At 38.3% G+C, this 13,672-nt stretch overlaps 2 protein-coding genes across 5 annotated transcripts in view; both read left to right on the top strand.

Moving 5' to 3' along the window:
• Positions 1 to 3,912, top strand: part of PRKAA1 (protein kinase AMP-activated catalytic subunit alpha 1) — a 40,167-nt gene extending 36,255 nt beyond the window's left edge. The window contains exon 10 of the mRNA XM_012558928.2: positions 410 to 3,912. Coding sequence (XP_012414382.1) covers positions 410 to 654 — 245 coding nt within the window. The 3' untranslated portion in view covers positions 655 to 3,912. The remainder of the gene's footprint in view (positions 1 to 409) is intronic.
• A 4,954-nt stretch (positions 3,913 to 8,866) lies between these two features.
• Positions 8,867 to 13,672, top strand: part of TTC33 (tetratricopeptide repeat domain 33) — a 40,811-nt gene continuing 36,005 nt past the window's right edge. The window contains exon 1 of one of the 4 annotated variants that reach the window (XM_023742016.1): positions 8,867 to 8,989. The gene's annotated coding sequence lies outside the window, so the exon portion shown is untranslated. Of the gene's footprint in view, positions 9,175 to 13,672 lie in introns of all 4 variants that reach the window. The other 3 variants (XM_023742017.1, XM_023742015.1, XM_004387896.2) reach the window with 3 other exon arrangements.

The raw sequence follows: 13,672 nt of genomic DNA, 5'->3' as shown, positions 1-13,672 counted from the left end.
GAAGGGTTGGGTAAGATGATCTCCAAGATTCCTTCCAAATTTCAAGTGCATGGATTCTATGATTCTAATATAGAACTAGGACTAATTTTTATTGCTACAAAATGATGTTTATTAAGGCCCATGTTTTTGGTTTACTGGGCTTTTAACCTTGGATTGCAAAGGACTGATTAGTAGCTACAGACTATACCCAACCTTGATTAGCTGTGATGAGAATACATGCTATATGTAAAAAAAAAAAAAAGTGAGTGGTTTAACACAGGCTCATTGCCTCTCTTTTAGAAGATATTCAAAGTAAACATGCTCTTGATAATTGGTGTGTACTCTTGCTTAAAAAATCATATTCAACAATGGTGTAAAACAATTTTTGGAGGGTGATGGATAATAATAAATTGAAATTCTTTTTACCCAGATGAAATTACTGAAGCCAAATCTGGGACTGCTACTCCACAGAGATCGGGATCAGTGAGCAACTATCGATCTTGCCAAAGGAATGATTCAGATGCTGAGGCTCAAGGAAAATCCTCAGAAGTTTCTCTTACCTCATCTGTAACCTCACTTGACTCTTCTCCTGTTGACTTAACTCCAAGACCTGGAAGTCACATGATAGAATTTTTTGAGATGTGTGCAAATCTAATTAAAATTCTTGCACAGTAAATCTAAAAACTTTGCTTATTTCTTTGATAGCAATAAGCATGCATAAATCATAGCGAAATGCTTCCATTCGTAATCAAGTTATAGATAATTATAACTGAGAATTGGCCTTTTGGAATGCAGTTTGCACAGGGATTGGAATATGATTAATAGTTAAAAGCCTAATGTGCAAAAATGAATTAAGATCATTTGTTGTTCATTATTCTGTAGGCATCTAGTATAATATATACAATGAATTATCAGTGTCTCAGGCTCACTTGATTTTTGGCTATTTTGTATTTAATGTACACAGGGCTTTGCAGAATATTAATTTACCGTAAAGGCCTTTATATTATTACATCTTGATGTGTTACACATTTGCTTCATAAATTAATTCAATAAATATCTGCCTAGAATTCCCAGAAAACTTTATAGGTAAGTTTGTTTTTGGAGCTCCCAATAGCAAGTATTTGCCAGCAGTAATAACCATCTGAATAATTTCTTTGATATCCCTCTGTTAATATTCTACAGTATTTGGTAATTTGTATCAAAGATGTTAAACACAATTTAAAATTTTTCTTTAGCTTGGCAAGTCCAAAACACACAGAACTTATATATTTAGATATTTTAGGCATTAAGTTCAATCTTATAATACCTCCCACTGTATTCTGTACATAAATCGCTTTTTTTGTCACATGAGCTGAATTGCATATACTGTAAATAAATCATGGTGTTTTTTTCCAGTTTCACAAATTGCTCATCATGTCAGTCAGTATTGAATGTATGCAAGAATTTCTAGTTATCTGATCATGTATCTTTTAAATTGACTCAATGCACAGAAAGAACATCTCTTACAAACTGTTTAAATGCTCAGATATGACTTTTTCCCCCAAAAGTTTATTATATTTTTAAAAACAGAAAAATTAAAAGACCAGTAGAGTGATCATATGTGTACTTAACACTTTGATTCAACAATTGTTAAACATTTTGCCTTATTTGCTTTTATATCTATCTATCTATATATATGTATATATGTGTGTGTGTGTATATATATATATATATATACCCTTTCTTTTCCCTTATACCATTTGGATGTTGCAGACATACTTGTCAGCCCTAAATACTTCAAGCATCTCCTGAAAATAAGGACATTTTCCTATGAAACCATAATACCATATAAAATTAGTAATTCCCTAATATCAACTAATAAAAAAAAAGAAAAACCCATTACCATTGAGTGGATTCTGCCTCATAGTGAACCCTATAGGACAGAGTAGAACTGCCCCATAGAGTTTCCAGGGCTGTAAATCTTTATGGAAGCAGACTGCCACATCCTTCTCCCGAGTATCATCTAATAGTCAATCCATATTCATATTTCCCCAGTTGCCCTCTAGATTCCTTTTATAGATGGTTATTTTGAACCAGGATCTAATTAAGGTTTACATACTGCATTTGGTTATGTCTCCTTAGTCAGCTATGTCATTATTATTATTTTTTTTTTCTGATAAAATATGAATAAGTTCTAAGTGGTCACATTTTCTGGCCTTGTTTTGGGTTTTAGTTTTTTTTTTTAATTAGTATTATGGGAACTGCCTAAAGAAGTTTAACCTTCCTTAAGCTCTGATTTATATCTTCTTTTTCTCAGTCTTAGTAGTACCATTACATAATAGGTATAAAAGAAGATTTAATGGCACCTCAGATAAAACTGATATGTGTATGCTAATAAAAATATATTATCGACATTTGCTTTACACTGTTAAAACTTTGATAAATTGATTTTTTTTTCAGTAAAAATCAATTTTCCATTGTCACACTTTTTTCCTAGTTTAAGAATCTTTATACCTTAGGATTGTTTTTGGCCGATAGAGTGAGCACCTGTGTAACCAGATGTTAATTTTCTTAAACGCCATGATAGCTTACATAAATGGTTACTGTAGTTGTGAATTTGGCTCCAGCACCTCTTGAAACATGCACTGAATTCAAAAGAAAATCTTGCTTCTTTTTTTGACCACAGCTTGTTCTGTAAGAATTTGGAAGCTTTACAAATAGCAGACGATCCATTTAAATGAGTTCAGAATTGAATTTATAACTTGAATGTGGCCCTCTGTTTTGAGGATATTGATTTCACTTAGGCATTACGTTCCTGATATTAAGAACTGAAGACTGTATTTTTAAAGTTACAGATTTGTATATAGAACTAAGATGTTGGTCATAATGTCTCTATGAGCTGTTGTTGGCGGGGAGGGGGAGGAATAAAGGAGGACCTTCCAAAAATTGTTAATTTTGTAAACTTCTTTTATAAGTTATTGTGATTCTTTTAGTTACTGAGCTTTATTTTGAAGATGTTTCAATATTGCACTTGTACAAATAGTATAATAAATGCACAGAGTATTGCAGTAAATTCTTTTTAAAGCTAGGATATTTGAAATGACAGCTTTTGGTTAAGTATGTCAAGGTTGCATCAGAATTTTCACAAATTTATTGTAGTTTGCAAATTCGTACTAATATTGAAGATGTAAGGGGAGGCAATGCCAATGATTTTTAATCTTTTTTTATTATCTTTTCTGCAATTTCTATTTTTTGTGATTTTATGCAACCATATTTTTACTTTGTCTTGACAACTGAAAGATGTATAAGGTTTCTGCCAGAAATGTACTGTATTCATAGTTTTAAATATAACAGATTTTACTGATATGTAAAAATTTTGCCATTAAAGTAAATGATTTATCGCTGAGGAATTTTTCTACCAGGTTGGGGGAATATAGGAGCTTAATATATCTAATTTAAAATAATTTCACTGAAATAAACTCCATTGCTTTTACTTTTTTTCTTGAAATGTTTTTGTAGTTTTTCAGAGTTCTAGATGATTTTATACAAAAAGCTCCCCCTCCCCCTGCACTGCTCTTTTTGACCTTGTAGTGATACCATTCACACTGCATTAATGCTTGCTGCTCTGTGGCTACCTGTAGAATTCCATGCATCTGTGGTCTGACTGGCACCTTTGGAATGATAGAAAAGTACATGCCGTTTGTTTCAATGTTTTCCCTTAACGTCCTCCCCTATCCACAACTGAAATTTCATTTTCATTCTGAGTTCTGACAAGATGAAATGAAATTCCACATATAACATACCATAAATTGGTAGGAGAGTAGAAATCAATCTTTGTGGTGCAATATTTATGAGAAGTATATGTTTGACTGGAGTATATTTAAGTATACATTTTCAAATAAATACTTTAATTTAGAAGGATGGTATAATAAAGAAAAACATTTTTCATCTATTACAATGTGTTTACTTTTTAATCTTTGAGAGAACTAAATGAAAAAAAATGCTTGTTTATGGCTTAACATTTGTGCACTTTTTAACAGTTTACCTAAATACAAGCCATAGTGCCTAAGTTTTAGCACTCGAAAATTGTGATTTTTGTCTCAACTAAATTAGTTTTGATTTCATTCAAGTTATCAACTGTCTGAATAAAATACTAACACATATACAATAAAAGTCAAAGCAGCTATCATTTATTCCCTGGCTGCTAACACTGGATTTGGTTGCATCCCATATGACATTGTTAGGCAGGGTTTGTGCTATATTGTTGGCATTCTAAATGTTTAAAATAGCTTGATAATTGAAACAAGAAAAAAAAGTACTAAGGAACGTTATGAACAGTGTATAAACCCATTGCCATTGAGTTGATTCCAGTACATGACGACCCTGTAGGTCAGTACAACTACCCCATAGGGTTTCCAAAGAGTGGCTGGTGGATTCGAACTGCTGACCTTTTGGTTAGCAGCCAAGCTCTTAACAACTGTGCCAGCAGGGCTCCAAATAGTATATAAGGCTGTTCATCTAGGGAATTTACAAATTGTTCTAGGTATTTACCCTGTCAAATCATACAAGAAATTCTTTTGTTTGAAAAATCACATTTGTTATAGTAGCTAATATTTATCAAACTGTTCTAAGTGCTGAGCACATTGTAAATGTGAATAAATGTTAATGATAAATTTAGAGGATTACTAGCAACTTGGAAGATGATCATGGTGTGTATAAAAAGAGCACAGGAAACATTAAATGTATCAACAGGTGCATTAAGATCATAGACTAAAGTTAAGTAGGGAAGGGGTGGGTGAAGTGTAAAAGCTTAGTAGGAGGTACCCTTTACCAGAGCAGAGTGGATCAGCTACTTGAGAGATTTTGGAAAGACCCCTAGAAAGGGGCAGAACTCTAGGCATATCACCGCATATGGTTACTATGAACCAAGCACTATGAATGTGACTAAGGCAATCCTGCTCAGGAGTCTCGTTAAGGAGATACACATTTTTAAAAAAAACACAACTATTACAGGCATACACAGAAGAGTACACAAGTCTTTAGTATTCAGGTCAAATTTTCACAGTGGAGATGGTCATGTAAAATGACCCAGATTAAGAAACACTGTCATCACCTTAGTGTCTTCTATGACTAATCTCAGAAGTGATATATATAATTTCTGCTCTATTTTGTATGTAATACAGACCAACCCTGGTACATGTGGGAAGGAACTACACAAGGTTGTGAATACCTGGCGGTGGGATCATTGGAGGCCTTCTTGGAGGCTGACTACTACAATCATGCATTGAGTTTCCTTATGCAGTCTTCCAAGTGTTGACACACTTCATCGAACAATACGAATAAAAATCACATCTGATAATATTACCACAGATGTCACCAAAAAAGTATTAAAGTATTGGAAAGATGTCAAGGTCAGGATGGTCAATACAAGTTTTCCAAAGTCCTATTTATTACTTAGAAGCTTGAATTTTATCATTGGCAACAAACACTGTCAAATTGTTTTTTTTGAAGTAACAGGATCCCTTTGTTCATTTTTAAGAAAAGCCCTGTCAAATAACCAGTTTGTCTGCCACTCATTCTTCTGAGTAAAAGTTGTAGTCCACGAAAAAAGTCTACAATGCAGTCTCACAAGTGTTTTCCTTGAGACACTGTACTTCAGAATGCAGCAAAAGTGCTTTTGAGTACTTCCCATTTTGTCACACAATATTAAGAAGTTCACTCAAGGGTCATTTTAATAAAATAATTTTTACTGCATCATCATTGAGGACATTCTTAAGTGAACAGACTACATTATTTTTCTTCTGTGCATGTGTGGTGAAGAATACAATGACTAGTACAGTGTGCTGCCACAGCTTTGATTCCTGCTGAGGTGCTAGCAGTCTTACCCACTATTGCTTCTGCACCTCCAGTGCAAATGTGCAAAGTCAAATCATATCTTCATATTACTATGTAAGTTGTAACTTGGAGGACTACTAAAGTGGCTTTGGCGAACCTCAGGAGTCTAAGGCTTACACTTTGAGGACCACTGCTCTATGTCAGTGGTTCTCAAAAGGCAGGGGGAGGAAGAGATGACAGCCCCCACCCTTCCATTTGGCAATGTCTGGAGACATTTTTGGTTGTCCCAACTGGAGGATGTGCGCATATGTCTTAGTCATCTAGTGCTGCCATAACAGAAATACCACAAGTGGATGGTTTTAACGAAGAGAAATTTATTTCCTCACAGTCAAAGTAGGCTAAAAGTCCAAATTCAGGGCATTAAGCTCCAGGGGAAGACTTTTTCTCTGTGTCGGCCTTCTTCTCTTTGGTGTTCCCCTGGACTAGGAGCTTCTCTGCGCAGGGACCCCAGTCCAAAGGACACACTCTGCTGCCGGCACTGCTTTATTGATGGTATGAGGTCCCCCTGTCTCTCTGCTCACTTCTGTCTTTTATATCTCAAGAGATTGCCTCAGGACACAGTCCAGTCTTGTAGATCCAGTCCTGCCTTAGTAACACAACTGCCACCCATCCTCCCTCATTAACATCATAGAGGCAGGTTTACAACACACAGGAAAATCACACAGTACCAGGAATCATGGCCTAGGCAAATTGATGCATACATTTTTTGGGGGACATAATTCAAACCATGACAGCGTGTGTATCCTACTGGCATCTACTGGGATGCTAGTAAACCAGGGATGCTACTAAACACTCTACAATGCACGGGGCAGCCCCTATTACAAAGAATTATCTGCCCAAAATGTCAATGGTGCGGCATTTGAGAAACTGGTCTACAAAAATGGTCTTCCCTTGCACAAGATAGCTACGTGGATAAATCAATACCCATTTCAGGAAGTAGCATATGATCAAGAACTGATGGTTTTGAAGGAAGAAGTCCAAGCTGCACTGAAGGCACTGGCAAAAAACAAGTCTCCAGGAATTGATGGAATACCAGTTGAGCTGTTTCAACAAACAGATGCAACTCTAGAAGCACTCACTTGTGTATGCCAAGAAATTTGGAAGACAGCTACTTCACCAACTGACTGGAAAAGATCCGTATTTGTGCCCATTCCAAAGAAAGGTGATCCAACAGAATGTGGAAATTATTGAACAATATCATTAATATCACATGCAAATAAAATTTTGCTGAACATAATTAAAAAAGTTGCAGCAGTACGTCAACAAGGAACTGCCAGAAATTCAAGCCGGATTCAGAAGAGGACTTGGAACACGGGATTTTGTCAGATGGATCTTTGTTGAAAGCAGAGAATACCAGAAAGATGTTTACTTGTGTTTTATTGACTGTGCAAAGGCATTCAACTCTGTGGATCATAACAAATTATGAATGACACTGTGGAGAACGGGAATTCCAGAACACTTTATTGTGCTCATGCAGAACCTGTACATAGACCAAGAAGTCAGTCCTTCGAACAGAACAGGGGATACTGCATGTTTAAAATCAGGAAAAGTGTGCGTCAGGGTTGTATCCTTTCACGAAAGTTATTCAATCTGTATTCTGAGCAAATAATCCAAGAAGCTGGACTATATGAAGAATGGGGCATCAGGATTGGAGGAAGACTCAATAACAACTTGTGATATGAAGATGACACGACTTTGCTTGCTGAAAGTGCAGAGGACTTAAAGCACTTACTGATGAAGATCAAAGACCACAGCCTTCAGTATGGATTACCCCTGAACATAAAGCAAACATCCTCACAACTGGACCAATATGTAACGTCATGATAAAATGGAGAAAGTAAGTTGTCAAGGATTTCATTTTACTTGGATCCACCATCAACGTCCACGGAAGCAGCAGTCAAGAAATCAAAAGACTAGTGCACTGGACAAATCTGCTGCAAAAGACCTCTTTAAAGTGTTAAAAAGCAAAGGTGTCACTTTGAGGACTAAGGTGCACCTGATCCAAGCCATGGTATTTTCAATCGCCTCATACGCATGCAAAAGCTGGACAATGACTAAGACTGAAAAAGAACTGATGCCTTTGAACTATGGTGTTGGCGAAGAATACTGACTATACCATGGACTGCCAGAAGAATGAACAAATTTGTCTTGGAAGAAGTACAGCCAGAATGCGCCTTAGAATCAAGGATGGGGAGACTTGTCTCAGTACTTTGGACATGTTACTGGAGGGACCAGGCCCTGGAGGACATCACGCTTTGTAAAGTAGAGGGTCAGTGAAAGAGAGGAAAACCCTCAAGGAGATGGATTGATGCAGTGGCTACAACACTGGGCTCAAGCACAGCAACGACTGTGAGGATGGCAAGGACCGGGCAGTGTTTCGTTTTGTTGTACACAGGGGTGGCTATGAGTCGGAACGACTCCATGGCACCTAACAACTACAACAACAACCTTTTAACTTCCTAAACATCTATCTGCGCTACCTTTGCCCACTTATTTTCAACACATTAACCACTGCTACCTTCAGGTCATAATTATCTCTGCTGGGTCCAATTTATTTGTTACAGCCTACGTGAAGCCTACACTTCAGCCCCTGCCCTCCCTAACCTCGTCCTTCAATCGAGATTTACTCTCTGTTCTCTGCCCCTGGCCCGCCTCTTCGACTAGGTTGTAAACTCCTTTAGGACTGGACATGTCTTAATCCTCTGAAACCCGGTAAAAATCGTCTTCCCCGTGCTAGTTAGCTTTACCTTCTAACTGCATAGGTTGCGCATGAAATCCAGTACTGCTGCTTTCTGCGCGCACCGGAGCTAGCGCAACCGCAATTCCCGCGTACCCGCACGACGGAAGCTGGCCGGGCCTTGGCTCCGGGCTGCAGAAGGCGCTGCTGGCCCGGATGGCCGCACTACAAATCCCAGAGGGTAATGCGGTGGGGGAAGCGCAGTGGCTTCTGGGATTCGTGGTCCTAGTGAAGAGATTGGCGGACGACAGCGCCCTCGAGTGTCGCCTCTCTCCTGCCTACTGCTCTGGGCCGTTCGGACGCCCTGAGTCGGCCAACCCCGTTTCCTAAAAGAACAGGCACTTCAGGCAATTCGGTAGGAGGCTGGGCAAGATAATTTCCGCTTCCGGCGGGCAAAGGGTAAGCGGAATGTAAACACGGGGCCACGGGAGTGGTCATCAGGTAACTGGGATTGGCCGGGCCGCGGTTAAAGTCGGAGGACGAGGAGGAAAACGAGGCGAATCGTAGTGTGGTTAGGGGAGACAGAAGCTTCAGAACTCTGAATTAAGACTCTTCGGGGGGTGTGGCAGAGCCTAGACACAAAGGTTAGTTTCCAGAGACAAGCGAGTCTGGGGATCGGGCTCCCTCTTGCTCGCTGCCTGGGCCGGCTCGGCGCTTAGACGGACTGTGCAGCTTTGACCTCCTGCTGGTGGGAGGAGAGGAACGGAGCTTGCTTCCCACCCCGCGTTGAAGGTGTCTGGGATTGAGGGCGGGTCTAGTGAACACGCGGGTGACATCCGAGGCAGTCTTTATTATGCGCTTTGGACATGTTTATTGTTGTGGACAGATGAAGGAAAAGTCACTTGTGGGGACATCTTCGGGTAAATAATTTCTAGAATTCCTCACCTCGGAATACATCCCTGTGACCGCAAGGATTGCTGTTAACGATTTCCGATCAGGTTCATCCATTTGTTTCTTGCCTGGGGTGCTGCATTCTTTGATGCAGTCAAGATGAGGGTTTTCTGACTTACGGTTGCAGAATGCAGTGTCGTTTTTTAGGTTTTTTTGTGGCATTCATTAAATACAAATCTATATAAACTGTTGAATTTGCGTGAAACCCATATGATTATGATTTACCCTATGATTTCTTATCCTGATTAAAAAACGTAAATGGTTGAATATTGGCGCCTTGTGCATTTAACTATAGATTCAGGAATACCTTCTTTATAAAAAGCTTTAATTTCATGTTCAGATAGCATTAGAAGAACAGTGTTGTTGTTAGGTGCGGATGAGTAGAACTGCTCCATAGGGTTTCCTAGGCTATAATCTTCACCGGAGCTGATCGCCAGGTCTTTATCCCATGGAGCTGCTGGGTTGGTTCGAACAGAACAGCAAACCCTTAAAATTGCATGTATCTGAATTAACTTGGAACGTTAGAATTTCCAAGGTGTAAAGTGTTCCTGCATATGTTACTCCCTTCCTCTAGGACTGTCCCTTTTAAGCATAGCTAAATTTATTCTTCAAAACTTAGGGTCTTCAGGCAGTGGTATCACTAGGATTTGTGTTATCCAATGTGATAGCTCATTGTGTCATCTCCCTCCCTCCCGCACATGGACCTCCTCTGGTCCCAGACCATACAGAAATCTTAGTGATGTTTTTTGTACTAATGTTACTTGTAAATCGTAATTCCTATATATCACTCCTTTTTTTCCTTTAATTACTACCTCATTCTCAAAAAAGTTATGATATAGGTTCACAAATACTAATACCACAATATTGTTGCTAAAATACCAGGGAATTTGACAAAATCAGCAACTATAAAAACACCCGCGACGAAAACAACAGCTCAAAACCACGTGATTCAGAGCGTCCATGTAATTGGGTGGGAAGGACAACTGACAGGAGCGCATTAGAAGGTTGAAAAAGTAAATTAGCATAGAATTTTAGCCTTGCAGGTATATTGATACATAAGCTGTGTTTACAAAGAGTATTTTTGTTGTTATAACTAACTACAGGGATATTTTTTATAAAAGATAATAAATTTCTGCTGAAACACTACACAAAAGTTTTATAGTCATTTTGTTGTCATCCCCGCTGACAGTGTCACGCGATGTCGTCCGCACCCGCCACACCCCTCTAGTGATGCCACTGCTTCAGGAAGCCCTAAGTGTACTCTTTCTGATGCCATAGCATCTTTTGTTTATTCTCTTATAGTGCTTATCCTGTGTTATAATTGACTGTATACTTCTGGTCTCCAGACAGTTTTGAAGAAAATCTGAAACCACACTAATGGCCTTGGTGACAGATTTATGCTTTTTAATCTCAGTAGAATGCTGATGTAGATTGATGACTTTACTCATTCCTTACTGTTGTTCTTCCTATTCTCCACAGTGACTATTTCAAATCTTTTCCATTCTTAACTGCTCAGATCCATTTGTTTTCTCTTTATTTTGAACAGATGACTAGCCTCCTACGTCCCTGAGAAATGTGAAGCCATGGGGCATGAAATCCCCCATATTCCTTTCCCTCGACCACTGAATTTGTGTATGCTTTCGCTCAATAAAAAACCAAAAATCAAGCCCATTGCCTTCTAGTCGATTCCGACTCATTAACTCCTTATTTTCTATGTTAGAGGAAGGTATTATTCCTCTCTTCACAGCTAAACTTGTCAATTCCAAGTGTCATCAGGCCTGCTGTACCCCTAGAACTTCCTTTTGTCCTGCTTCAGCAGCTTCTGATATCTAGAAGGTGCCAAGGGATTTGTAAGGAAGAACAGCGGAAACACCTGAGGCAGCAGTGTGTGTAGCTCTTTCATGCTTGGTTGAGAACCACCACTTGAAGTCTTAACCTCTGTTTGTCTTCACATTTATAACAGTGGTTTGAGTTGGAGAATGGGGAGGGTAGTGGGAGTCTGAATGACCTAATTAATCTTTTAAAAAATAACAAGTGTCTAGAGTTCTCCATTTTTTCTTTCCTCTTCGTTCTGTTCTGCTTCCAATAATCTACAAACCTGGCTAGTGATTTCTAATGTAATTTGCTGACAGTAAACGTACCAAGTTTACATTTGTTAGTATTAAATAGGGTTCCTACACTGCCTGGTCCTTCAGTTTCGTGATATAGAAACAAAGTTCCATTTGCAGGCTCGAAGCCAGAAAAACTGATCATCCTCATTCCTGTTACCTTAAGGGACAATCATAAACATAAGACTTCTTTATCTTGTCTTATCCCAATATCTTGTGAGACCTTCCTAATGATACATTCTTTCACTGTTATCTTCACTCTGTGCCTCTGTACCTCTATGCCATATATACCACACTTCCATGTTCAGCCATTTCTTGGTTCTTCCCTAAGGTATTTGCAATTGTCTTTAAATATATGGAACTCATTCTCCTATGTTATGATGAGTCTAGGGAAAAAAATTTACCATTGTCTTCATTCTGTAGCGTAGTTTATGATCCGTTGCTCCTCCAGGCTTTTTTAAAAATCCCTGCTTCTGTGAACAGCATGTGGTTTACCTTTATCAGCCTGTAAAATTCCTGATTGCTGTAATTTATTGACATTTCCTCACATTCCTTAAGAACTTAGGTACATGACCCACAATTTTCTTATCCCTCCTGTTTTTTGTCTCCTTCTTTTAGTGATTAGTTATGCTTCAGCCATGTGCATCAGTGATGAAGACCTTAATATCAGCTAGAACTTATTCATTGTTTTCACTTCCCTTCCTCCTTTGCTTCCATAATGCTCATTTTTGATAGTTGCTTGACAACCTCTGGTTCGTTGCTTCTTTCTATCCCCCTATTTGATCAGTTAATCGTAATCTCTTTACAGACTCCTTTAAGAATCAAATGAAAACTTAGACCTCTTCTCCAGAATACTTACAAAAACAAAAAACCAAACCCGTTTCCATCAAGTCGCTTCCGACTCATAGTGACCCTATAGGACAGAGTAGAACTGCTTCAGGGTTTCCAAGGAACAGCTGGTGGATTTGAACTGCCAACCTTTTGGTTAGCAGCCAAGGTCTTAACCACTCTGCCACCAGGGCTCCAGGATACATATTAAAAAAAAATCAAACCCATTGCTGTTGCGTGGATTCTGACTCATAGTGACCCTGTATACAATTTTAGGGGTTTCTCACCCATCCGTGTAACTACTACGAGTTCTTGGATCCCTCAGTTAATCCCCTTTCTAAATAAGTATTTGTTTCATTCTTCTAGGTTTTTCTTTAACTTTGTTCCATCAGTTCTCCTCTTTTTCTTATCCCTTACATTTATATATCATTGCACATTTGCAAACCAGCTTAACATATTTTAGCTTTTTGATCCACCCATTAGTTTTGTGAATTAAGTCATTCACCAAGTTTGAATATTTTAAAAACTTTGTTATTATGGAAAATTTCAAACAAGATGAAAGGAGAGAGAAAAATGTAATGAACTCTGGGTACTCATCGCCCAAGTTTATCAATTATCAACCCACAATGACCTTATTTAATCTGTATCTTCTCTTGCATTGCATCTCCTCATTTCTTTGAAATAATTCCGAGATATTGTATAATTTAATGTGAAATATTTCAGTATGTTTTTCTAAAAGATAGATTCTTTTTATAAACATAACCACAATATTATTATCACACTTCAGTGTAGCAGTAATTTCTTAATATCATCAGATATCAAATCAGTGTTTTGATTTCTCCTATTCTTTGTGTTTTCTCCCCATTGGTTTGTATGAATCAGGAGCCAAACAAAATCCACGTTATACTTGGTTAGTATGTCTCTTCAGTTGCTTTCAATCTAAGGGTTAGTCTCTCTTTTTCTTTTTTTTCCCTGTCAGTTTACTTCTTGACAAAGCCAGTTTTTTCTCTAGTTTCCCACATTCTGTATTTTGCCGTCTGTATCTCTTAATGTGTTATTTAACATGCTCATCTATATCCCATATTTTTTATAAACTGGTAGAGGACTGACCTGATACAGGATTAGTTTTTGACAAGAGTACTTCATGGGTGCGTCTTCATCAGGAGGCTGCTTCCATCAGGCCGTGCATAATGACCAGTTGCCTTTCTTTGTGATGTTAGTAGCGATTGATGATTATTGCCTAGATCCATTATTT

The sequence above is a fragment of the Trichechus manatus genome, unplaced genomic scaffold (genome assembly GCF_000243295.1).
Source record: "Trichechus manatus latirostris isolate Lorelei unplaced genomic scaffold, TriManLat1.0 scaffold00197, whole genome shotgun sequence".
NCBI classification, from domain to species: Eukaryota; Metazoa; Chordata; class Mammalia; order Sirenia; family Trichechidae; genus Trichechus; species Trichechus manatus.
This window is presented reverse-complemented; position numbering and strand designations above follow the sequence as displayed.